Source organism: Barbatula barbatula (genome assembly GCF_947034865.1).
Source record: "Barbatula barbatula genome assembly, chromosome: 7".
Classification (NCBI taxonomy): domain Eukaryota; kingdom Metazoa; phylum Chordata; class Actinopteri; order Cypriniformes; family Nemacheilidae; genus Barbatula; species Barbatula barbatula.
The window spans coordinates 18,048,841-18,076,671 of NC_136770.1; the positions used below are offsets into that span (position 1 = coordinate 18,048,841).

The window sequence follows — 27,831 nt, forward strand, 5'->3', positions numbered from 1 at the left end:
ATTCAGACATATATCACGGCCACTCATGAACATATTTATATATGGTATTCTGCCAAATGTAGGACTAATTGACCACTTTCTTTAAAAAACATAAAAATGTATACTTTTGTGATGAGCCAGCTTGTGAATATTTTATCCGCCTGCATGAGCTCCCTAGAGAACATGACATAGGGAGTGCATGATGTCATAACTTGAACATTCCAGGATGATGGTGGGAGATGACATCATCCACAAACTATTGGGACTAAAGGGAATTTAAATGGATAGTTTACCCCATAACAAGAATCTTTCCTCATTTACTCACCCTTATGTCATTACAAACCTGTATGATTTCTTTCTTCTGCTGCACACGAAAGAAGATAGTTTGAAGAACGTTAGTAACAAAACAACATTGGCCCCCAATGACTTCCGTTGCATGGTTTCAAAAACAAAGACATTTCTCAAAAAATCTTCTGGTTGTGTTATGAATGCTTTATAAGGCTATACATTCTTATGTCATGCTTTCTTATGCGACCTTGTCCTTCCATCCAAAGAACCGCCACACATTCAGTCTTTTTTATATTACTGAATCAATTTATATGAACTGTCTGCAAGACCCACAGGTTGATGACTAACACTTTCCATGTCTCATCGGCTTTGCCGTTTCAACTGAATTTATAAGAAGAATAGATGTTTACAGATGCAACGCTTCTTTCATTGTTGGATTTTATTGTTGTAATTTATGACAGTGATTATCGATCAGTGCAACGCAAACTGTGCAGTAATAATGCATTATAACTTTTTCTTTGCCATGCTGTGACTCATGCAGTCTTCCAACTGCAGTCTGCTGAAAGATGTTCCTGTGCCCTCACCATTCATGCTGTCTAAAGGACCTCCCAGGCGTCAGTAATTTGACTACAGCTCATGCTATGCATGACTGGACTCATTCTTAAAGATCAGACTCTTGAGAGCGTCGGCACCCCTATACTGACAATAAACACCCACACCAAACTGAGAGTCATGCAAGCCATTAGCTGCCCACATACACAAGCAGATCAGTTCTGCGGTCAGCGTTCACTGCAACAACATCTGCAAACTTGTTAAACAAATATTTATTTGCACTGCTCTAAACTAGCAATTCATCTAAACTCAACGGTAAAATATGACAGTTATTATAACCTCCAAATAGATCTATACATCTTCACATCATTTTAAAGGCAAATGATTAATACCAATATTTAACTTACTGTGTGTTTGAATGTCACTAGACAATTCCCCCAGATATTGATTTGCCACATCTGCAGTATGATGTTAATGTACTGCAATGTTATCTAAGTTTTTTTTACATCTCCGTTTTTACTGATATATTCGTATGGTAATGCATTTAAGCCTGGCTCTGATAAGCATGGACACAATCTGATTTACATCTGATTACCCCGCTGTGAGCTGCTAATGAGACAGGAGGTGTTTTTTGGTCTAAGTCACAGCACAAGAAGAGCATCACGGTTCATGTTATGCATTTAAATGGCATTTGTGAGAGAATTGGCAGTAACAATATTATGTTTTTGTGGCTGGAAATGGCTGATAAACATTTGGGCCTCTGAGCATCAGTGTCAACAGTGTGCTGCTTCGCTGCTGATATCTGGATGGAGCATATTGTGCTTCAAATGGAATCAAACCCAGTTAGAGGTCTTTAAAATTGCGTAGAAGGAGAGTGCAAACTGTTATAAAAAGGCACTAAAAGCAGCAAAGCCTGAACACCTCCGAAACCTCATAGAAACTAACAAAAACAATCCATGTTTTTATTTAGTACAGTTGCTAAATAAACAAATAAACAGACATCACCTGACCTGGTTATTCTGCCGCACCTTGGTAGCAATGAATTCATGAAATTATTTACAGAGAAAAATCGAAAACATACAGAGAAAAACTCAACCTCTAAGTCTGAATAAGTATCGCCCCAAAAGAAAAGCTACTTTGTTTTTGACCTATAAAACAGGAGATTTAATTAAACTTATTGCAAAATCTAAACCTACAATATGCTTATTAGACTACCAATTAAATGATTAAAATAGTTTGTACATGTTGCAATTGAGCCCATTTATAACAACATATCAACTCGTCAATTAAATCTAGGCTATGTAGCAGGACCCTTTAAGACGTCATTAAGCCTCTTATCAAGAAACCAAACTTAGACCCCAACGAACTAGAAAAATGTAGACCAATTTCAAATCTCCCTTACCTGTCTAATATACTAGAAAAAGTAGTGGCCACTCAGTTATGTTCTTTCTTACAAAATAATGACATACACGAAAAATTTCAGGTCAGGCTTTAGACCGCATCATAGTACTGGAGCTTGTGGGCTTGACTCCATCGGAAGCAAGAAGGAGTTCGAAATAAAACAAGCTTTGTTGTCATAAAAATACTATATACTAAGCTTTTATAGAAGTGACGTAGGCCTCAAGCAGTGGTAAAACCTTATTTGTGTAATCACAACAGCCTCTGCAGAGAGATCAGGATACTTTGAGTTTATGTGCAGTATGTTATTACTTGATCTCATGCGATGCTGTATTAGAGAATCGTGTCACGTGTGGGGGGTATCCTCGCACTCACTAAGAATAGGCGATGACAGCATGATGAGATCATTTGGATGACGTAATGTTACTAGACCGCACCACCAAGAGTCATTTTTTAGAACGTGTATCTATTGGCGACGCTTTGGGGCTAGTAGGAATCTCATGTTTAAACTATGGTTAATGTGTGGTTGATTTTCGAAAGAGAAACTACAAGAAACATGTGCTGTGTGAGTTGGCGACGTTTTAAAAATGAGAAACCCTATAGGAATAGAAAAATGATCACATGTTTATGGGCAGCAATGCGAATTTAATATTTCATTAAGTTACTTTGCACTAAGCACACATTAACCCACGTATTTTCTCAAGGAAAACACGTCCGAGCACTACAAACGCCGCGGTCTTGTCTAAAAATGAAACAATAAAGATGATGCTGCTGTGACGCGGTAGATGATGCCACTCCCTCCTTGGGATAACTCGGCACAGCAGCGCTCGACTTGAGGATGCCGTTTCAAACCTCACAGCAGCTCTGGAAACATTAAAAAGGTCCCACGCCTCACCTCTTCTACGTGGACACAGTCCATTGCAGAAGGAAGCGTTTTAGTTTCATCCTGAGCTTTGTTCTTAAACTGTTACCGGAGGATTAAACGCGTTAGACTTGAATATAGTTGGATCAAATGTGTGGAGAGTCAGAAGTCTGAACACAGGTGCGATATTCTGCACATGAGTGAGAGTTAAAGCGGATCTCAGGGGGCGGTTATACCGGTAAGAGTGCTTCGTACATCTTCTTATATTTTTTAGTTCAACGATTGTACTCTTTTGTAGTATGTCGTTTGTGTGCGTGCGCGCGCGCTGAATAAGAACATACTTCATATATACGCAGTCGCTGAAAACAACATACATAAAAGTGCATTTGAAGAAACGTTATAACACGTTTTACCCGCATGTCTTTCTTGTGTAATTTATCCATTCGAACATATGACATTCGTAGCTTACTAACAAAACGCATCACCGATTGGGAACTTTTTTGGAAGGATAACGGACTTGGCGTAATTAACGTGGCAGTTTGTGTTTGAAGTTTATTTACACACAGGCACAATTTCATATCTAGGGTTTTCTTGAATGTTGTCACGGAGGCAACATTTTTTCTCGCTTTCCTTTCTCCGAAGTGGAGCAAATGTCAGGATTTCCGTCTCCATGTCAACGCTGAAAGTGAAAGTAATGCAGCCATATGGGATTTCGTTTACTTGATATTTCTGATGGAAATATGAAAGACTATTTAATCTATACATTTCTTTGTATAAAAATGTGAGCTGTTGGTCAATTTATATACCGTAGGCCTGTGCATTATGAATTTCACGTGTGGAAATGTACCAAAGCCACACTGAGTATAGATCTCAAACAAATATTTTTCTATTCAAGGGAATAATGAATAAGTATGATACTTTATCGACTCTCTCTATCCTGCACCATGTAATTTACAAAATAATCAGTTGTAGAATATCAGCATAATACATAAAACAACATCCGAGAGCATCAAATCCAAATCCTGACCGACCATTGAGCCTTTCCGCTTGGAGCTGATCTGAACTGGCACATCATATATTCTGCGTTAATAGTCATCTTGGTTAGCATTTGGTGTTTTTTACACAAACATGGAACACTGTCATTGTTGTTTTGATATTTGATATGAGGTTGCATACATGACATGTTATCGCAAGGGCTATCCTGGGAAAAATGCTTTGAGGGAATGACTACTTGCCTGACTCCCTCTATATTAAGGTTGAATCTGTTTTTTTGTCAGATTATCACATATCATGTTTGGTGTTTTAGCTTTGGTTCAGTACTCCACGTGGCATCAACAGATGGTGTGGAAAGCATTGCATTGTGGGAGTTGTAGTGGTTTATTTACAAAGCACTGTTTTATTAGGGATGCACCGATATGTACATTTCTGGACTATATCGATAACCGATAATTCTTTGTCTTTGGAAGTCAATAACCGATATATATGGACGATATACAGTATCTAAATATTAATATAAAATTCCCTAAGACTGAAACAAAAAGGAAAAAGTGGACAACTGCTTTAATTTGAAAACATTGACTGCAGAAAACAAGGTTACCATTATTAACCTTCAAACTTATGGTATGGTACCGGTATGTTTTTCATGTTTTTGTGCAGCTGAAGAAGTTTATCCAGATGAATTGATGTTTTTATTTATCAGCTAAAATATATCGGGCTAAATTTTATTAACGGCCGATACAGATAACATAAAAAATGATTCCGTTATGGCCGATAATTTATCGTGCATCCCTAGTTTTTATTATACTTCTATGCATCTCATGTACCTGTAGATGGCATTCTGACTTTTTATCACTAGGTCATTACATCACACCATTGTGCCAAAGCAGGTTTCAGATTTCACAATATTAAACACAAATATATAGCAGGAAATAGCTCTTCTTAAACACGGGCGTTGCTAATGATAACAACCTTTTTGTATGCATGCAAATAAAAAAATGCTCAGCATAATAACAAGGAATAATGATGTTTTAGTTTCCGCTATGTGAAGATGAATTGAAGGAAGCAGTCATGCCTGTCATTGACGTAAAGAAGAAAGGTGATTTGCCTCCTAAGAGAAGCAAATATAATCTGAGTAATTCATTCGGAAACTGGTGTCTTGTTACTGTCTGATACGTTTAATGCCAGAGGCTTTATGTGCCTTCTCTAAAAAAAACAAGATCTCTGTGTTATAATGTCGTATCTTCCATCAAGTGAGTCAGGGTTGAGCTCTGTTATCCAGAGAGCAAAATCACGTCAATGTTTTTCATCAGCATAGTCATTTAGAGAGTATTTAGTTTAAATCAAATTAGTCTACACTTATGCCCATCGTCATTCTTTTCTTGCTCTCCCCCCCCCTCTCTTTCTCTTTGCTCTTTCCCTTTTGTTCATTACAGACTGATCTACTTCATCTCTTCAACAACAAGTGCAATGATGCTCAAAGTCAAGTAAGATGATGTAGGTACCACTGATTGTTTTTATTTGATTTCGGTACATTACAACAGTAAATGTTATTGATTTGCCATTTCTTAGTGGTTACTTAATTGTTATTGAGGGGAAATTACATTGCTGTTCATTTTATGTGTTATCATTTTCTGTAAATACTGTTGTCATGTATTAATGTGCTGAAGATCTTTTGGTTCTTGGTGAAAGAGTTTGACGGCACTTTCTTCTAATTCTCTTTTTAATCCCCCGTTCCTTTACAAATATTATCCTTATTTGTCCGATCAATAGAGATTTCATTGTAAGGTGATCAATATTGGTTGATCAATAGTCATTACATTAGAAGTTCTTTCTAAGACATGCATTGCTTTCACTGATCCGCTTGTTAAGTGACGTAAGAAATACCATTTCCGGGTCCAAAGCTTCACTTGTTTCAAGTACTATTATTCACTATTATCACACATTTAAGGTAAATGATTGTACACTCAAGATATGCACTGCAGTCTCCAGGGCATTTAATGCAGTTGTGTACTTATATTATCCCAAATGTTCCCAAGAATGTGCCAATCCAGAGAAATTCCTATTTAAAATAATGGCCTGTACCTTGTCCCACGTTTTAAACGACAACGGCGTGACTGTTTAGGTAAAACTGTGTAGCATTATGCTACCAAATCAATAGACAAAGTCCAACATCATTAGCGGGCTAACGTAGCATTACATTCCACGTTTCTTGCAAGCTAATTCAGTACGATGACATAAAATGAAACATGATGGGCGATCTCCATACGCCTCTGGATGGTGAAAACGACATGTCCCCTACATTCTCCTACATAACGTCATTTAGCTTTGCCTTTTGTTGTTGTTTCGAAAGTGCACAATCTACCGGTCAAAATTTACATATTTAAAGCTTTAAAGTGATAGTTTACCTGAAAATTTTGTCATTGACTTGCATTGGTTTTGTGTCTATACAACAGAAGTGTATGGGTACCACCATTGTTTGGTTACCAACATTCTTCAAAATATCTTCTTTTGTGTTCTGCAGAAGACTGCAGAAGGTTTAAAATGACAAGGGGGTAACTAAATGATGAAAGAATTTGGGTAAGCTGTCACTTTAACGAGTGAATTGCATCTGACTAAATTTTACAAGAATATTTATTATTGAGACTGGAGTATCTGTCTCAGTAACCACCTAGCAACACCCTATAGAACAACGCCCAAGCAATTTCATAGAAACTACGATGGCTAAAAACTGATAAGAACACCTAATAAAGAACACACTAGCAACTGCATAGCAATGCCACGGAAACAACACCCTAGAATCATGCCAAACACAACTCAGGTTTTCACCATAACACGCCAAAAATCAAGTTCACTTTGTTTTTGCCAACAGCATTCATAAAGAAACCAAAAATCCATTTGAAACATCTGAATGAGTTTGCCTGCAGCATATGAGTAAACTGGCAAAGTACTGTCACGCTCCTTTCCATTGTGGAAGATGATAGTGAGTCATTGCACCATTTTACAGATGTTCTCTCTCCCCCCAGGTCTCTGTTTATCTCGCTCACACTTCTGGTGAATTTCAGTATCATTTCACAAGGTGAGTCGTTGCTTGATGTGAACTTTACTAAAAAGCTACCTTCCTGTTTTTATTCATCAATCTGTCATAACCTGACCAACCACCGAGTGTCTATATTGTTTTCCATTTCCCATTTGCTGCTGTGGCAAATCCCTAAAAGTGGGCTGGTCACCCACCAGCTGTCAGCAATCCCTCTGTCCACCTCACATAATATTAAGGAGGCTCATGGTTGAGTGCACAAAGAGCAGGAGGCTAATGAATTTACAGAGAGAAAGGAAGAGGGAGAGCAAGAGGGAGATTTAAAGTCAGCAAGAGGGAGCAAGCTGCTCTCACCCTTTACATGAACCAGATCCGTAGACATTAATGACCAGCCGAGGGCTTCACAGATGTACAGATGAAACAGGGTTTACGGGGTCACACAGGGAAAGTTTCAAAAGGTGATGTGAGTCATTTTATAGATTAGCTATATAAAATAATTAGTTGCATTTCTAACTAATATGCGAGGACAAATTTAACCCTTCCATGCATTAATTATGAAACCATGTGATTGAAAGATTTTTCCTTTGTGTTTTTATTGGTCCTATTTTTCACACATTACAAATGTTTTGTACTTACAATGGGTTTAAATTATTCTATGCAGAGTTGTTTTAAACCTGCTTGGGTCAAGTATGGAGCTTTTGTGGGTTCATTTAAACCAGCGGCTGGGTTTTACCCACAATGGATTGAAACAACCCAGCATTTTTTAAAGAAAATTTTGGTAATAAATTGTGTAATTTAGAAATAAAAAGTGTAATTCTCTTTCATCGAGTTCAAAACAAGATGTTTGGAGGCATTTAAGGAAAGTAATTATTTGCAGATGTTCCAGTGCCAAACTGCTTTTGATGTCTCTTTTAAAGCAACAAGCTCAATGAAAGGCACTGAGTGATGTTTCAAAACTGAAAATCTGAGTGATAATCCTTGTACTTCATAGAAAAGACTTTTCATATACCTCTCTTGGCATTTTCTGCACTGTGAGACAGTTTCTCATTAAATGCATTTGATTTTGTTCACCTTTTAAAGACAAGGCATTTGTTTAAAACAAATTGTATCTTCAGCGTCACTCATTGTGAGATCTGTACGTTCCAGGTCTTGCTACTTTGAGTCCCAGTGATGGCAGTGGTGGGGTTTATGAAGACCTGAAGTGGATGGCTCAGCTCTGCTGTCAGGTGCCATCGGATCAAAGTGTGAGAAGTCAACTAGCTGCCACCAGTGGTCTTTTGGGACAGTGTCAACTGATAAATGATACAAAACCAGAATCGTCCAGGAAATCCCACCCCCTTTCTGGTAAACTAATCTTGCTGATATTATTTGGACATCAATTATTTAAGAGTTAATTTGCGAAAACGGATAAATAAATGTTTTATCATTTTTTAAAATCAAGTTTATTTTATTGTGGATTTGAAAAAAAGCATGATTTATGAAAATAAATACAAATATTTTTGCAAATAAACTCTTCAATTGTCTATGTAAAAATGTCAACAGGTTTGCACATTATTACTGTGATCTAAGGCAATTATGCACCATTTCATTTCTGAATGAAATACAGTAGCATCATATAAATACTAGTTATTTTAATCAGTTGAAGTACCAAGAAGAATGTTGTCAACTGTGTTCAATGACGACAAAGCAGGTTAAAGGGATAGTTAATCCAAAAATGTGATTTCGGCAGTAAATGCCTAAAAGCCTATCTGTATTTTGGTGTTGCAACCTTTTTCCTCAGCGGTCTAGCAGTGGACCTCAATGTCAAAATAAGGTGGCCATTGGCCAATCAAATATAAGAAGACGGCGTACTGTTTACAGAGCAGTTGTGGTGACCAATCAAATGCACAACATTAGTGGCTAAACATTCATTATTTTAAATTTCTTAACAATAGAAATGTTGAGCGATAGTATCCACTGATGCAAATGAAAATACGCTGTTTTAAATGGAAAATAAAAAAAATAGAAAACCTCGATGACGGATGCGCTTGACAAATGTGACCACCGGAGGATGCAGCCTTCAAATTGAAAAGCAGCTCTTTTTTGCGTTCAGCCCTGAAAAAAACGTTGCAAAACGTTTTTTTAAATGAAAATGGTGGTTGTGTTGATGCAAGAGTTGAACTATGGCAAATGAGAAGACTATTCCTCAAAAAACTTTTTGAAGAATTTTCGAGGCCTAATGAAATCTGTATAAATACGTGTTGATGACTGCAAAATGCACCTCGTCTAATATTTTGAATTGTTGCGCATACTGAGCTGCAGCGGACACGTTTAAACGACTTTACTTGGACCCACTGTGTGAGCTCTCTTTAATACCGCGTGGGTTATACTGTATACATGTGGCTGCTGATTGGGCTGACATTCTTGCCACACCAACCAAACAAGAGAAAACGTATCTCAAACCCCGTTGCAAACCGTTTCCAGGAAACATGTCGTTCCAACCGTAGCTAAACATTGCACACCGGTTTGAGCTTGAACATGCCCCAGGTCTGTGCTAAATATTTAAAGGGACAGTTCACCTAAAATTAATGAAAATAATGAAATTATGTTTTTGATAAACACAATACTGTAATGCAAGGTTTTTATGTTTTATTTTACAACTTTCCACCTCTGCAGTTTCTCCACAACCCCCCCTCGGGCCGAAACATTTCATTGTTGGCAGCCCTGCCTTCGTACATGTGTGGCTGTTACACGCTTCGGCATGATACTGGGTTGCCACTAAAGTCATGATCTCGCCATCGCTAGTGCAGTGCACAACTTCAAGCTACAGGAACACAAGAATGTATTGCAGAGCTCATTGTATTCTATCAGTATAGCTTAGTTTGAAAGGCAAATTGTCTGTTTTACCAATGCCTTGTTTCGTATTGAAGAATATGTCATATTTCGTATTCTTTGAAGAAGGAAATTCATGTAACTCAAGGCTGTTTTGTTTGTATGTGCATATTAGAGATGATCTAGTTAATTGGACAGACAAATCTAAAATGAACCAGAAGAGACTGGCAACATTTTAAAGGCTTCAGGGCGATTGTAGAAAAGTCTGGACGAGTAAATGAATTACGCATGTTAATCAATTCTCGTTACTTTGCCCTCTCTGTTGTAAGCCGCAGATCAGTAATTGAACTCTACAGATTACATTATTGCACATTCAATTAAAAATGTATTTGGTTTACAATCCTATAAAGGTGTCAATAGGCGTTTCAAAAAGAGAAAATAAATCAATACAAATTCTCAGAGGTACACGCCTATTTGTCTTAGTCATAACACGATAAAGCATTTATGAAACTCTCAAAGATCAGAGATGAAAATATTCCCTAGGTTATTTGACTGGAATCTTATGGTAGTGCGTACTTAAATCTTTGATCTAAAACAGACAGTGTTATGTGTTTACTTTATTCAGTGGATGGCGTTTGTATCTTTCATACTATTTGGCTGAGTTTACTGAGTTTTGACTGGAGTCATTTAACAATGAAACATCTAGAGGCTTGTAATTGCTAAAGTGAATAAAGAGACTAACAAGAAACTTAAATGTCTTTTTAGGAAAATGTTGGGACATCTCGTGCTTGTTTGAAGGAGAACGGGCAAATTTGGTTTGTAATGCAAAGAGTCACGGAGTAGCGCCCCCTGCCGCTAGCCCACGACAATTAGTGTAAGTCTCCTCTTTCTCTTCTCCTCTCCAGATTAAATGGTAGCTGGTGCATTGGTGGTCCCATTTGTGTTTAAATTTAGGACAAATTAAAGAAATAGTTCACTGTTTATTACTTTACTTCTACTTTCTTGTGTGCTTGACTGAAGGTAGACGATTAGAGACTATAACAGAGCTGGTTTTATATTCAGTGCTTTTCCATACAATGCTAATGAATGGTGACTAGAGGATGCCAGTCCCTAATATTCTGCTCAATATAGGAACATAAAAGAAGATATTTTGAGAAAATATTTCTCAAAGAAATTCTGTGTCCATACAATGGAAGTCAACGGAGGCTAATGTCGTTTGGTCACCAACATTCTTCAAAATATCTTCTTTTCTGTTCTGCAGAAGGAAGAAAGTCATGCTGAACTTTTTTTGTGAACTATCCCTTAGAGAGTCTTATGTAGATGATATTTGAAGGATGTCCTAAATAACTATTTTAAGTTGTTACCCTTTTCCCATTCTTTTTTACCGTTAAATTCAAGTACAGTCAAATATAACTACGTTGCTTCAACTCATTGATAATTTAAACCAGCCCAGCATCATTTAGAGCTTACTGAGATTTTTGATGTATTCTTATGGATTTTAAATATATATGAAAAGAATATTTTGTACTTATGAATCGCAGTAATGGTATGCATACTAACAAAGAGCACATCCATTATGAACCTACGTTTTCTTTCTTGTAGGTTAGAGATGGGTTTGCTCTCAAATGAAACAAACCATACTACTCAATGTGCTGGGGAAGATACTGCCACATGCTCCATATCTCTTCATGACAATGATGCAATTGTTTCACTGTCCATCAGTTTGTCTGTGAATGGCACTACTGCAATGTCACCAAAGATGCAGATCAACACATATCATCTACGTAAGAATTAATTTACTTATTTATTGATGTTGTTGATCCGTCTGTCATCTATCTCTCTAATCTCTTGTATTCTCTGTAAAATGAGAGTGATTTCTTACTGTTCTAGTAAGTGAATTTGAGCCCGCAGTTCTAGGAATGCTGAATTCTTTTGAATCAGCTGTTATCAAAACGAAAGCAGCCTTTTTATTTCCACCAGGTACTGGAAGAGCTATTATTCCTGTGCATGTTTACTTTAAAGCTTAAAAGATAGTACATAGCTCTTTTCCCTTTTGACAAAATGTTCTACAGACCGTTGAGTGCTGTTATTTTATCTTATGCTGTGTTCCACAAATAACAAAAACCTAATGTGTAAATTGTGAGTTCTGGATGAGATAAATAAAGACAAAAAGTGAATACTACCATTTTATTGGTTAGATATATTTTGTACAGTTATACATTATTTTTGTCTGTATGAATGAATGAATGAACATTTGTAGTGTTAAAAGCATGAGCTTTATAGAAGTATGTTTGTTTTGATGCAAATCTGTCCCTGATGGAAACACATCTCTCTCTCGAGTGGTTTTCAAGGCAGTGAAATTAAATTCCACCGCCGTATGGTTAAATCAATGTCACAACCAAGCCTTAACAAAACAGCATGATGGGAGATTTTAAATAATGAAATGTAAGTTGATTTAAAAGTGAACAAGCTGCCTTGACACTGGTTTCTTCTTCTTTTTTGAAAACATTGAGAGCTTGCTAGAAAGGAAGAAAATAAGTTGATCATTAAATGAATGGAAGCAAATGCTGTTTGTATTAATTGCAGAGACAGGGGCAATTTACTCAGAGCTGTTAGTGTGTTAGAGTCACTGAGGTAGTGGTCTGAGGGATAATGCCTTTTAATATAGACTGTTTTTTTAAAGGCATTACTAATATAGAATGCAATTATACAAAAAATCACATTGCATTATATGATGCAATGGCTATTCAGGGCATTTTGTACTACACTGAATAATGTGTTTGGAAGTATTACCTTACATGTACTGTAGATAACAGATTTTTTTATGCGTAATATAAAATGGTTTTATCCTGGTATGCATGTGCCACAGGAATGTTACTGATGACTGTCAATACATTTTTCCTTTCAATTATTTGTTTTAATACCATACTTATATAGATATATTGTACTGACTTAAGTGAAAGGTAACTTTTTCCCTGACCTTTAATATTACTATAGCTTGTTTACAGTAAACCATGAGAATAAGGACAGTAATAACTTCTAATTTAACATTCGATTTTATGTAAATACAAAAATTGTATTTAATTAAATCATCATTACATCATTACTGGTTTAAGACAGCCAATGGTTTGCAAATGGATACATATTTTGTGACTTTCACAGGAACACCAGAGCCACCCGTAAATCTGCATTATAATGTGACCGTTGAGGGTGAGGTGATATTTAGATGGAGCTACACACTTCCTGACAGCTGTGAGGTCCGATACTCAACCAACTCATCACGTCGTCAATGGGAGGTCAGCCTCACTTGTTTGATCTCATAGGATGTGTGAGAGTTATGATAAACCTCTTCTGGGTGATATCAGGAATTATATTTTTCTATAACCTCACACAATTCCCCCAAATTCTTACATGCTCACTTTTTATTAAATGTATATTTACACTCTGGGCTATAAATAAAAGTGTCGTTTTTTCTAGTATCTGTGTTTAGTTAGTCTTTCTGTATGAACTGTTGCTCTTTTAGGTGGTGAAGGTCAAAGGTCATTCATGGGTGCCTTTGAATGAGCTAAGTTCTGGGGTCAGATACATGGTTCAAGTGCGTTGCCAAAACAGCTTTAACTACTGGAGTGAATGGAGTCAGCCTTTCTATTTCACACTTGATGGTAAGGATTCTGTAGTACACAAGAATTCAACCTAAATACCGCTTAGACTTATGCTGCATGTGTCTGGGTATAAACAGTAAATTAACACTCTGTAATTGTCATGACTTCCTCCCATTTTGACTAAGCAATGAAGGTTGCAAAATGAGTAAATATGCAAATTTTGACATATATGAAAGGATTTTTTAAATGTTTTAACCCGATCATGATTTACAATCTCCTGTTGTCAACAATAGAAGGTAAAGGTCAACACATTTACCCTAACATCATTGAGAATACACTTATGGCTTTTAGTGTAAATTAAAACCCCATTAATATTTAGTTTGCTGGGCCATAGGAGGACAGTCCACTTTATCAGAAAATAATTAATATCTGCTCTGTAAATGGACGACATGGCTTGTTGCTATGGTCTCAAAACATATTTTGAAATGTTCTCTAAAAGATGCATCCATAATTCATGATCCAGAATTAATTGGAATGCTAAAACGTAATTTTTTGATGTTTTACAAAAGTATTTGCTATAGCAATCTAAAAACCATTTGCCATCATACAATTCTTTTGCATATTTATTAGTATACACTTGATCCCGATGAACACTGGAGGAGTTTGAGCATTATGTGTGCACATTTTCCTGAATAAAGGGAGACTTAGCAATTTGAAAAGTTTTTCCCAAAATAAAATAATTGTATATAGGGTAGCTGTCCTATGGTGTGACAGCAAAAATGTATAAAAATATAAAGATAAATGTTTGTGCTATTTTATATTATAATTCTAAATGTTAATAATATATATATATATATTATTAACTATTTGTTTAAAAATGTTTGGTGTCACACCTATTTTTCTTACCTTGTGGGTTTTCATGTTGAACACAAAATTAGGTTTTTTGAAGGAAAGCAAAAAGTTCTGGGGCACTTTTGAGTATCATTGTCATTTCTATGGTAGTCAATGGTGACCAAGAACTGTTTGGTTACAAGCATTCTTCCAAATATCTTTCTCTGTGTTTATCAGAACAAATTTATAGAGGTTTGGGACAACTAGAGACTGAGTAATGCATGACAGAATGTTCATTTTTGGGTGAACTAAATGTACATTATATTATTATTACTGTGGTTTGTTAGGCATTTAAGCATCTTTAAAACCCTCATGTTACCTTCCGTGATTAGAATCTCTACGTGTTTTGGTCCACCGATTGAAGTCATTTGAGTACACCCTGCTTCTACATTGGATGTTTCTATGCAAAAAGAGACAAATTCTTACAGCAGACTAGAGTTTTCTTTATTAGCTTTGCTGAACACAGTTCATGTGGGGCTTTCTTTATTCTATCGTCTTCTCTTGCTTTTAAATGCCCACTCAACAGCAATGCCCAAGAGCAATGTTGAAGAAGCTGAAAGGAATGTCAATTTTGTTCAATGTTATTGGGGTATTGCAGCCAGTTATTACTGTACTTTACACTGAACGTGTCTGCATATTACTGTTTCTTTCTGGATTTTCTTATATTAATCCGATATCGCCACCTCTTGTTTTGCACATTTGCATATTTGATGTGCATTCGGCCCTTTTAAGATGATATACCATTTGGGTTGTAGCATTTGTGGAAAATCCACGGGAAAAGTTACCATGGCAACTAAAGAGAAGGCCTAAGGTTGATCACCAGTAAAACAACACAAACAGCTTTCCCTCTGATGAGGGAGCAAGACTGAAGTGGATCGCACAATCCTGTTTAAAACCCCCAAAACATGCATAAAAATCCTATTGAGCATAAATAACAAGTTTATTTGTCATGAAGGTGACAAAACTGTAATGGTACATGTTTTTGAATCTTATTAATGCTATTTTTAATTTAGGGTAAAAACGGACGTTTCACAAAACTCACCAACTTGCATGGAGACCGTTCTGAATTCTGATGCATTCATTTTGTATGTTTACTGCAAATCCTTTACTTTGTTTCTCTCTCTCTTCATCGTCTTCTCAAAGTGACTTACATCCCCACTGAGGTCTTCACGACACCTGGCTCAGATGTAACCGTGTACGCCGTGTTTCACAACCGCAGCCGTAGCGCCAGCAAAGCCATGTGGATGCTGAACGGGCAGGTGAATATCCCGGAAAGCCAGTACACAGTCATCAACGAGCGGGTCAGCGCGGTCACGCTGCAGGCAACCAGCCCAGGGTTTGACTCTTTGATGTGTTGCCACCCGTGGGGGGAGAGGTTCATGTGCACCATTGCCTATGCCAAAATGTACACAGAAGGTTAGTCGTGCCTTATGAAAAAGTTGTTTGAATAGCTAAGACAACGTTAATTCAATTCTCAACTATATTTAAAACAACAACGTGTACTTAGTTCACAATGAATATTTGATGATGTGTCTGTTTGTTTACAGGAATGTTCAATGCAAATATTTCCTGCCAAAGCAAGAATTCAAGGGTTGACACAATGACCTGTGAATGGAATAAGAGTGCTTGGGCTGAGGTCAGGTTTCTGTACAGGTATGCGTACTTCTATACTGTATTAATTTATTATTACAGACAGTTTGATGTTTTTTTATGGTGGCATTGTCATCCTGTTTTATTTTTGTAGACAATATAAAATGATGTGTGAAGACGTATTAAAGATGGACAACAATGAAGAAGCTGAATTATCCTCAGCTTCGGTTAAGGAATGTCCTTACGGAGCAGGAGACCACAGGGAGTGCACTTTAAGCCACCTAAGCCTATTCTCTTGCTACAAAATCTGGTTGGAGGTGGAAGGAGGGCGTGGCAAAGTGAGGTCATTTCCTGTCTATATTGCCCCCATTGACTATGGTGAGTTCCAGGAGTTTCATTATATTCATATGTACATAGATTAAAGTTATAGTTCACCAGAAATAAAAATTCTGTCATCATATTTTTATCCTGATGACATTCAAAATCTGTATATGACGCATGTCATCTGTAGAACGCAAAATGAGATACAGTTTAAAAAATGTCTCAGGGGTTTTGTGTCTATACAATATAAGTTGTTATGGAACTGAAGGAGAACCCAATTGCAGGCAGCGAAACGGGGATGAAGGGGTTAACAAATAGACTTTAATAAATTATAAAACAGGAACAAAACATAAACTCCCTCGATGGGGAAAACACTACTAAACAAAATACCACAACTGAAAACTAAACACTCAACAGGACTAGCAAATACAAAACACTAAGACTAGACTTGACTTGACTTGTCTTTAGAAGGCTTCAGGTACACGGTAACAAGAATGGCATACAAGTACATCCAAGGTAACACGTACAACGAACGAGCACAAGACAATAGACAAGAGGGCATTAAATAGGGAGACTAACAAAGGAGATAACAATGGGCAGGTGTGGGTAATGAGACACAGGAGGAAAGCAATACTAGGAACGAGAGGGGCGGGGCCAATGACGAGACTGGAGAGAACACATATCATGTCCTGATTGACAATAATATGTTTCTCTCCACATAAAACACATAGGTCTGTCATGATTCTGCCCCTAGACCAGAAAACCAAGACAAGATTAGGCAGAATCATGACAATAAGTCAGTGGGGTCCAATGTAGTTTGGTTACCATAATTCTTTAAAATATCTTAATGTTTTGCAGAAGAAAGAAAGTCTTTCTTGTGTGAGGGTGAATAAATGATAAAATAATACTTCAGTATTGGGGGCAATTGGCACTATTAACTAGTTGTTATTAGCATGCCTATTATTGGCATATTGGCTGTTTATTACTACTTATAAAGCATATATTCTGCATGTATATACTCTACAGCCCTAATCCTACCCAATACCTAAACCTAACAACTAATTTATTAACTATTGATAAGCAACGAATTAACAGGTTATTGGGGGAAAAGTTGTAGTTAATGGTTTGTTAATAGCGAAAATTGACCCCTATACTGAGGTGTGACCGAATTTTTATCTTTGGGTAAACCGCCACTTTAGATTACTTAAAATATTATAAATGAAAGACCAGTGGATGGCTGTTTTACTGTTAATATGAGTTTTTGTAACAAGAGCTACATTAAATAACAATCACCTCAATTTTATCCTCAGTAAAACCATCTCCCCCCTATGACTTGGAAGCGATCACTTTACCCAATAAAACCCTAAATGTAAAGTGGAGACGGCCTGCTTTACCCGTATACGAGATGCAGTACGAGCTGCGCTTCTCGGCACTGCATGGGATGGCTAATATGCTTTGGGAGGTAGGAAGACATTTTTGAAAGCTGGAATCTCAGGTGGCCAAAGAAAGCAGGGCGAATAAATAAAATGTTGTGTATAAATATTTTGTGCATAGTTCTGTTCCGTCCCTGATTGAAATGCTAAGGTAAATTGATCCTAGTTAAATCTTCCGCTTGCGGCCCTTTACTTTTTAATATTTCAATGTAATTATCTCTTTAGAGGAAAGATTGGTGTGCTGGGTGCTCGTCTGCCTTCACAGATGCATGTTCTTTCAGGTTATCGGTCCTTTCTTGGAACCGCAGGCAGAGATTTTTCTTGAGGAATCATGCGTTCAGTATAAGGTAGAGGTTCGCTGTAAAAGACTGAATGGATCTGGATTCTGGAGCAACTGGAGCAAGAGTCGGTCTTCGGTTGTTTACAATAGGAAAGGTAAGAGTGCTTTTCTTTATTTAAGAAAAGAGGTAAACACCTTTTGAAACCCAGTCTAAACCAGCCTAGTTAAAACCATTCCAACAGTCTTAGTAATGTTTTGGAGGATCTATTGACAGACATGCAATATAATGTACATGACTGTCTTCAGATGTGTATAAAGACCTTACATAATGAAGCATAATGTTTTTATTACCTTAGAATTAACTATTTCTATCTACATACACTATTTCTATGAAGGTCCCCTTGTTTCTACGGTGACCCTAAACGGCCTAACTGCTCTACAGAATGTAAATACATTAAATACATTATCTCCTTCAGCAAAGAATAGAAAATTTGACATCTCTGTCCTGGGTCAGCCACCGTAGTGCTTTGAGCGGGAGGGGCAGTGAGCCATTGGTTGCAATTCGCAACCTCACCGGTAGATGCTGCTAAATATTGTACACTTGACTTTTTATACAATGGCTCCAAATTATAAACATATTATTCCCTTATTCATCTGCAAACAAATGATGCTGGATCTTTTCTCATAAATAACTTAACTTTTTTTAAAGTTTTCTACCTTAAATAGATTTACCAAATGACAGATTATATATGTGTTCAGGTTCACCATAGCAGAGAATCATAGATGTAGTTTTTAAATGTACATTCAAGCAACACACGTTTTTCAAACGTTTTGGAACATTTATTTACTTACTTTAAAATAACTGTTACTTAATTGAGAGGTTGTGAAGTGTGGTGTAAGTCCAAATAGTTAAGCCTTAACTAGTTGTAAGGCAAAGAGTGCGTCATTGTCAGGAGATGTCTACCTGTATGACATGCAGCTGCGCTTCATGGCTTTGCATGGGACCTAAGTCTTGGCACAATCTTTTATTTCTCAATGCACTGTATGTGACACGAGCGCAAAACAAACAAGGTTGTCCAATGAAAGCATTGTTCTAGAACAAAGCACAACACCTGTGATTTCATCACGCTTGCCATTGCTTGACGGCCAAAATACAAATATGTACAGTATGTGTGAGTCATAAGCAGGTGCACATGCAATACATGCCCACACAAAAATTCTTATTATGTTGAGTACACAACTTGTTACACATTACTGGCATATTCTTTACAAAGAACTAAACTTGTAATTTGTTAGAGCAATTGTCATAAGACTTAATGAAATGCAATGTTTAATAGGATGTTGAGTTTATTGAAAGTTGATAAAAATAACACAACTATTATCAATTACCGCAATGCCTGAATAAGTTCTCACTGCAACAGAGTAGTTTAATTTGGCTGTGTGATTGTAATCATTTAAATGGGTTTTACACATATAAATTGGTTTCTGGTACTTAGTGGGAACGGTTTCTGCTTTAGTGGAAAATGTAATGCTATCCAAATCATAATCGAAAGTCACATATAAGGTGAATGCAAAGTGCACCACACATAACACGCAACACAGCATCTCAAAGTCTGTACGCAACTGAAGGAATGTGAACTGATAAATGTCTGCATCTTCCCCTTGGTGCACAGTTGTCTTTCAAACTAAGCGTCCATTTGTGCAAAAGTCATGTTGAGACTTTTTCCAAAAGTAATTGTTGAGGGTGGTTTGACGTCAGTATTACAGAATATAGTCTGTTATCAAAGTCATTCTTGTTTGTTATAGTACATATGTTGTTTTAGGGTTGGACCACACCTTTTCCTTGGTCGAGGAAGGATTGAAGAATTGTCAAAGTTGTTGGCCCTTGTAGATAATGAGCTGTAGATGTAACAATGTGTAAAGTTGTCACCTTACCAGTTCAAATGTTATCATTATAGATAAAAATGATTTGCACCTCAATGAAATAGTGGCATAGATATATAGATTATGTCATAAATGTCATTTAAAGTTTTAAAACCCATTTTCCCTTGTATTATATTGATGCATATAGTCCCAAACATTAAAATTTTTACTGTATTGTTATTATTAATCTTTTAGCACTTTTAAATTTGTGGGGATTTTAGCGGCATCTAGTGGTGAGGGTTCACTCCACTAGCGTTTCACTCCACCACTCACCCCTCCCTTTTGAAGCACTACGGTGGCTTTGACAGGACAAATATATCATCACGTTTTCGCTTCTTTGCCGAATGAGATGACGTATTTATGAAACAGTTTGTCTGTTTAGGGCTGCTGTAGAAACAACGTGGCCAATTCCCTGCAAGGGGACCTGCAATGTATGTAGATAGAAAAAGCTCATTCTAAAGTAATAAAAACATAACGTTTCATTATGTAAGGTCTTTATACACCTCTGAAGTTATGTACTGTATATTATATTGCTTTTATGTCAATAGATCCTCCAAAAAATTACACACTGGACCTTTTATTTGGAAGAGGGGTTGAGCAAAATAACATCATGACTTTTATGTGGTATCATTTTAGCACCAGAAAAGGGACCCGACTTCTGGCGCATCATTCAAGAGGATCCTGTGAGGAATGTGTCAAACGTCACATTGGTCTTGGTTGGTCATTATAACAGATAATACTGTTTCTCACCAACAGTGCACACAAATGAGTTTGATTTATGCAGAGTTTGATTTATGAAGGTCTTGTAATTTGTTTTGCAGCCAGTCGCGGCAGGAGATCCAAACAGTTGTGTGGAGGGACTCGTGATCGTACATCAAGCTGCAGGAGGGGACGTGTGGTCAAACGAAACCTCTCTGGTTCCATTTTACTCATTCTTGTGGAGGCGGGAAACACACACGGTTTCCGTCATGTCTCGCAACTCTTTGGGCGTCTCTACGTGGAATAGCAACATCACACTGTTGCATCGACCCAAACGTGAGATGACACGCCTGACAAGAATTCCTGTAACATCACATGAATTTCCCTCGCTTTTAGCCTGAGGCAATCGGAGGATTTGTAAATGGTCAAAAATATATTTTCTCACACCTGAAATGCAAAAATTTGCATTTCTGAGAATTAATTTGTATGCAAAATTACTTTAGTTACATTTGGTGCTTTATTGAAGAAAAATGCCTATTAATAAATAGTCTTAGAAGATGCATGTCTTGAAGGGAAAGTTCAACCAAACCAGAAAATTATTTCATAATTTGTTAACCCTCATGTCATTCCAAACCTGTATGACTGACTTTCTTCTGCAGAACACTAAAGAAGAATGTTTGTAACAGAACAACACTACCCCCCATTGACTTCCAATGTATGGACACAAAACCATACAGACATATAGATTTTGAACGACATATTCTTGAATGATTACCAAAATAACTTGATTAACAAAATCACTGGGCTCATTTTGAGCCATTTCATTTAACGCATGTGAAATATTCAGCGCCTGTTCTGTTGATGCCGTCCTCTGTTTTCATGTTCCCAGAGCTTGTTTTTAATGGAGGCTTTGTGTTATTTTGCTAGAGAACTGATTATTTATTCCCTGAATAGAGCTTGTTAATCGACGTCACAACGTTGCATGGTGGGGCGGCTCGGCCATCTTCGGAGGTTGTTTACTAGCGATTGTTTTGTTTTACCACGACTCTCAACTTGCTTTTGCGCACTGTGGTGTGAAGAGAATTAGAAGCGGTGGGAAATATGGAACAACATTGAACTGAACTCACTAGCAGAAAAGAGCCGCTGCCACCTACAAATATGGCCGCGACACGCAGCATTTAACATGGCGTGACGTCAGCGCCACATTCTCTGTAGCATATGCCTTTTAAAAGAAGGAAGGATTATTTCTTACATAAATACATATACAACAAAAGATAATAGAACACCCTTACATTCTCTTCTGAGCTAATTCTGAATTATTTTATATTTCAAAGGATGTTCTGTACAGTCATTCAGCGCGGCGGCTAACGCTAGCTGTGTGCATCTCTCCTGGACGCTGTTATCTGATCAACCCTTACCTCAGTCATTTGTCATCGAATGGTTGGACCTGAACAAAGACCCTGAACAGATCAGGTCCTTAACTGAGAGAACACAGTGGGTCAGAGTTCGGCCCAACGCAAGAGATCTCTGTCTTTGCCGTAGGTTTCGTGTATGCTAAAATATGAAACACAGTAATCGTCTGATCATTTTAAAAGATCTCTGACAGTTTTTTAAACATCTTTCAGGACGGTTTTATGGTGCTGAGACGTTCACCTTGTATCCAGTGTTTGTGGATGGTGAGGGGGAGTCCGTACAATGCACAGGTGGGCAGAGAGACATTTGCAGTCATATTTATTGCCATTACAAACCGAGAACATGATGTTATTTAGTACGACTCACTTGGATCTCTAAAAATGCAACAATACTTTAATTACATTTATTCCATTTGGAATGAACTGTGTATTTTAATAGTGTAATATAAAATAGTGATATATTTATTGATTTAAATAAAATGTAAATGAAGTTACCTACACAATGACAAGCATCAAATCATGGAGGTTTAACAATTTTGCGTTTTGTTTTGTCATACAGCCACCAGAGGAGACCCTGCTGCCTACATGCTCCTTATGATCATTGTGTTCCTCTCAATAGTGCTCTTCATCACACTTATGATGTCACAAAACCAGTAAGAACTACAACATTAACATGACAATGCATAGTACAGTGGTTTAACTTTATTGGTTATACTGACTACATGACGAAGAAAGTTACAGTATCATTTTTTGTTCAGTCTGTCTGGAAATGAAGACTTGTATTGGATTGATGTTTGGATTGTAGCCTCGTTTCTGAAAGAAAGTTCAGGAATAAGCAACAATCCGATAGACATCTTATTTTTGTGGAAAAAAACATATATCGAGTCAATAAAAATACAATATTAAATTAATATGCCAAATGCTTCAGTGCTCTTCTGACATAAAAATGTTTTAAGTTAAAAGATTATGATTTTGTGCGATTTTATTGAGAATTTGAATGGCTCTGCAGTGAATCACAAAGTGCACTACCAGTCAAAAGTTTGGAAATGCTTGACTGAAATGTTTTTAACAATCTTAAGAAAAAAGTATCTCATGGTGTATGCTTTGATGTCTGAAATTACTTAGATTAACAAAAATATAAATGTGACAATATATGCATGTCTTTCATTAGAAAAAAAATGTTAAAATATATACAGTATTTTTGAAATGGATGACTTGGACCAAAAAAGGATGAAAAGGCAGCCAATAAGAGCCCCGAATAGATGGAAACACATTCAATACTATTAAAAACCTTTCTAGGTTGAAACCTCAAGAAGCTGAACGAAAAAATGCCACAAGTACGATTCTGCAAATTCTAGTCAAAGGTTGGCAAATGTAATGTTAAAGTATAACACAGTTTTGATTTATTTGAGGCATAATTCCCACAGTTACAATTGTGTTACTATAGAGTTTTAATGACTTTTACTCTATAAGGTAAAAAAATATATAAAGAACAAATAAGTGTTTCCAAACAGAGACGTCATTCATTTAGTTGAAACCTACAATATGTAATGATTTTGAACAGGTGGTAAAGGTATAAAAAAAGAGTTGAGTTTATATTGTAGGCCTACATAAATCACAAATGCAGTCATTCTCAATAATTCTCAGGCAGGAAGTTTGCTTAAGGGAGTATATTTCACAAGATGTTCCTGTAATAAATAAATTACCGCTTGAATAGCTACTTTAGCCATGTGACGCATTTAAGGAGTGGCTGCGGTGCATTTGTATTTTTTGCAGCTCTTTTGTTCGCTTTGCTTTCAAAATGCAGAGTAATATAAACATCTCCATTTATGCATTTAGCGTCACCTATTCTGCTTGAATCTAGTTGGAACTTGTTAGGTCAATCTCTGCCGCTAACAAAAGGCTGGTCGAAAACACGAGTGCAACAGGAAGCTCTCAGCCATGATGGTGGAATAAGAGTTACTATGCCAATGCTTTATGATTAGATAAATCCAATGTTGAGTACCCAAAACATGTAATGTGTCTGATAATATTGAGAGTTACTCTAGACTTTGTAAACAAACATAATGGACAACATGCTGATTGGTAGTTACAGTGTGTGTACTATTATAATGTTTAAAACATTTCCAAACGTTAATAATCTCATAATTTATGTAATTTACAGGATGAAGAAACTAATGTGGAAGGACATCCCAAACCCCAACAACTGCTCATGGGCAAAAGGAATGGATTTTAGGCAGGTCAGTATATAAATCAACTAAAATCTGTTTCTGCAAGATTATCCATGTTCAGTGTTCAACACAAATGATGTTTTTGTTGGTCAAGAGTGCCACAGGACTGGGGTTGTTTTTGTTTGTTTAGTTTCATGAATGTTTTATATGAATGAGGGGCTTTCAGGCAGCAGTGTTGGCATCTGCATGATTTGGTTTGTGTCCATCAGGTGACAGAGGAATTTACACATAAACGGTTAAGGGTTTGACTGGACACAGTTTTTGACAAACGAATGACACAAAATGAACAAAACACTAAACTTTTAAGGTATTTATTGGACAAAATGATTTGGCATAAAAGCAGACAACAGCGTATTGGGGATCACGTGTTATACTTATACATATTTGTTTATACATTGAAAAACTATATGTAGCAGAAAGAAAGCATACATCGGCTACAATTTATCCTTCATCTCTCTGCAGATTGAAACCATGGAAAACCTGTTCCCTCACCCAGAAGGTCTCACTGCCTGTCCTCTGCTGCTGATCTCTGAGAGTATCTGTGAAGTGGAGATCATTGATAAACCTCTAACCCTTAAATGTGAATTAGACAACAATTCTGTCAACATTGAACGAGCATCAACCAGCTCTCCTCTTCTGGGAGACTCTTCAGAACCTTTATCTCTGGACGCGTTGATTTCCGCTACACCAGAAACATCAGGTCAGTCCTTAGTGATGTACTCCACCATTCTCCTCTCCGATCCGCCGGGCCTCCTTCGGATGCAGCAGGAGAGTCTGAGCAGCTCCAGCGACGAAGGCAACTTCTCTGCCAACACCTCAGACATTTCCGGTTCCTTCCCCGGAGGACTCTGGGACCTGGAGAACCACGTTTGTTCGGACAGCGGCAATCCTCGCCATTCCAGTTTATACAATTCTGTGGAAGAGCTCTCAGAAACCTCAGAGTATGAAGCTTCGGAAAGTACAGGTGGGGGTAAAGATCTCTACTACCTGGCGGTGAATGAAAAGGAAGAGGAGGAGAAGGATGATGAATCAAAGAGCGAGGAAGCACAGGACGAACGGGATGAGAATGAAGAATCCCAGTTTTGCAAAGGGGAAATTGTTATGAAGGCGAATCCTAAACCCAAATCGGAGGGCAACAATTACACAAGCATTGATTCTAATACTACATCTCACAATATTCCACTTTATCTGCCTCAGTTTCAAACGGAAAGTATTAATCCACCCTGATATAATCATAAAGAGAACATTGCCCCTTGTGGTAAAACGTGGAATCACGTTGTTCTTCTCTGGATGGAGGGAAGTTATAAGGATGCCTCAGTGATGTGACATGACTTTCTTGTTCTTTTTAAACACCAAACCGTTCATGATTTCACTGCCACTCCGTTACAAACCCAGTTGTGATCCCTAATTTATTGAAGGTTTACACTAAGACAGAATCCAAGCACAGTTAACCTCTGAATGTCTCACCTGATGGGGCCTGTCATTTGCTGGAACTCGCTGCTGACCAACTGCATCTCACCGACTCTTTTATAAATGATTGTAGGTTGAAATAACATCAGACTTAACTGAAATGAGTCCTTTAATAAAAAGAGTTCAAAGGACTTTATTTCGTCTCCCAGTGTGGCATCATGTACACCGGTCACAGTCGTGGTTTAGTGGCTGTTTAGTTTTTTAGTTGCTTCATGAAGTGCAGTTGCTCAGTGTATTTTAAGTAAGAAGATTCATAAGTCAACATTGTCAATAAGTTGCCCCTCATGTGTGCGTTAACATTGGGCTTAGTCATTCAATTGTATTAGTATTTTTATTAAAAAAAATTCTCAGTGAAGTCTGTGTGCTTCAGAAACTCAAATATTTTGAGTATAAAATACGAGTCTCTGATATTTTCTGATGAAATTAAAGTTGAATGTAAGTGTCAGTGAATGAATGTGGTTATATGTCACAGAGCAAGAATGTAATTTACTGTATATGTATTTTTGTCTATTTTTCTGGGCAAAATAAACTATTTATTGTAGTCAAACATTGAATTATTCACTTCTAGATATGCTTTTTTCATATTAACTAGAATAGATGTTTCTTCTTACTATTCTAGTAATTTTATGAGATGCAATAAATTTGTATGAGATTAAAATGACTTAACAATACCAACAAAATAGGTTTTATGCCAGTAATTGTTACAGTTGAAGCATTTATTCTAATATCTACAATAGGTTGAGCTACACAAAGTGGTTTATGTTGGTTAGGATTAATTGTTCATATAGCTCTTTTACAGACAACAACATAAACGTTATGTGGCAAAAAACTTTACGTCCGGTAGACCTCTGCAAAGAATCAACTGTTGAGTAGTTTTACTGTAATTTCATACAATAGTATACAATAAAACATTAATGTAAACCTCTGCAAAGAATCAACTGTTGAGTAGTTTTACTGTAATTTCATACAATAGTATACAATAAAACATTAATGTAAACCTCTGCAAAGAATCAACTGTTGAGTAGTTTTACTGTATTTTCACACAATAGTATACAATAAAACATTAATGTAAACCTCTGCAAAGAATCAACTGTTGAGTAGTTTTACTGTAATTTCACACAATAGTATACAATAAAACATTAATGTAAACCTCTGCAAAGAATCAACTGTTGAGTAGTTTTACTGTATTTTCACACAATAGTATACAATAAAACATTAATGTAAACCTCTGCAAAGAATCAACTGTTGAGTAGTTTTACTGTAATTTCACACAATAGTATACAATAAAACATTAATGTAAACCTCTGCAAAGAATCAACTGTTGAGTAGTTTTACTGTAATTTCACACAATAGTATACAATAAAACATTAATGTAAACCTCTGCAAAGAATCAACTGTTGAGTAGTTTTACTGTAATTTCATACAATAGTATACAATAAAACATTAATGTAAACCTCTGCAAAGAATCAACTGTTGAGTAGTTTTACTGTAATTTCACACAATAGTATACAATAAAACATTAATGTAAACCTCGGCAAAGAATCAACTGTTGAGTAGTTTTACTGTATTTTCATACAATAGTATACAATAAAACATTAATGTAAACCTCGGCAAAGACTCAACTGTTGAGTAGTTTTACTGTAATTTCATATAATAGTATACAATAAAACATTAATGTAAACCTCTGCAAAGAATCAACTGTTGAGTAGTTTTACTGTAATTTCACACAATAGTATACAATAAAACATTAATGTAAACCTCTGCAAAGAATCAACTGTTGAGTAGTTTTATGTCATTTAATATAATAGTATACAATAAAACATTAATGTAAACCTCTGCAAAGAATCAACTGTTGAGTAGTTTTACTGTAATTTCACACAATAGTATACAATAAAACATTAATGTAAACCTCGGCAAAGACTCAACTGTTGAGTAGTTTTACTGTAATTTCACACAATAGTATACAATAAAACATTAATGTAAACCTCTGCAAAGAATCAACTGTTGAGTAGTTTTACTGTAATTTCACACAATAGTATACAATAAAACATTAATG

The 27,831-nt window shown here is 36.6% G+C and overlaps 1 protein-coding gene across 1 annotated transcript; it reads left to right on the forward strand.

The window, feature by feature from the left end:
* Positions 1 to 3,026: 3,026 nt before the first annotated feature.
* lepr (leptin receptor) lies at positions 3,027 to 26,327 on the forward strand. Its single transcript, XM_079460662.1, has 20 exons — positions 3,027 to 3,317; positions 5,512 to 5,572; positions 7,102 to 7,154; positions 8,259 to 8,456; positions 10,689 to 10,797; positions 11,526 to 11,707; positions 13,086 to 13,219; positions 13,447 to 13,585; positions 15,560 to 15,832; positions 15,964 to 16,069; positions 16,161 to 16,384; positions 17,638 to 17,789; positions 18,042 to 18,195; positions 20,600 to 20,679; positions 20,785 to 20,998; positions 21,997 to 22,200; positions 22,288 to 22,365; positions 22,634 to 22,727; positions 24,239 to 24,314; positions 24,768 to 26,327. Exons 2-20 carry the CDS (start codon positions 5,568 to 5,570, stop codon positions 25,530 to 25,532), a joined length of 3,240 nt encoding a protein of 1,079 aa, XP_079316788.1. The 5' UTR covers positions 3,027 to 3,317; positions 5,512 to 5,567; the 3' UTR covers positions 25,533 to 26,327.
* Positions 26,328 to 27,831: the final 1,504 nt, after the last annotated feature.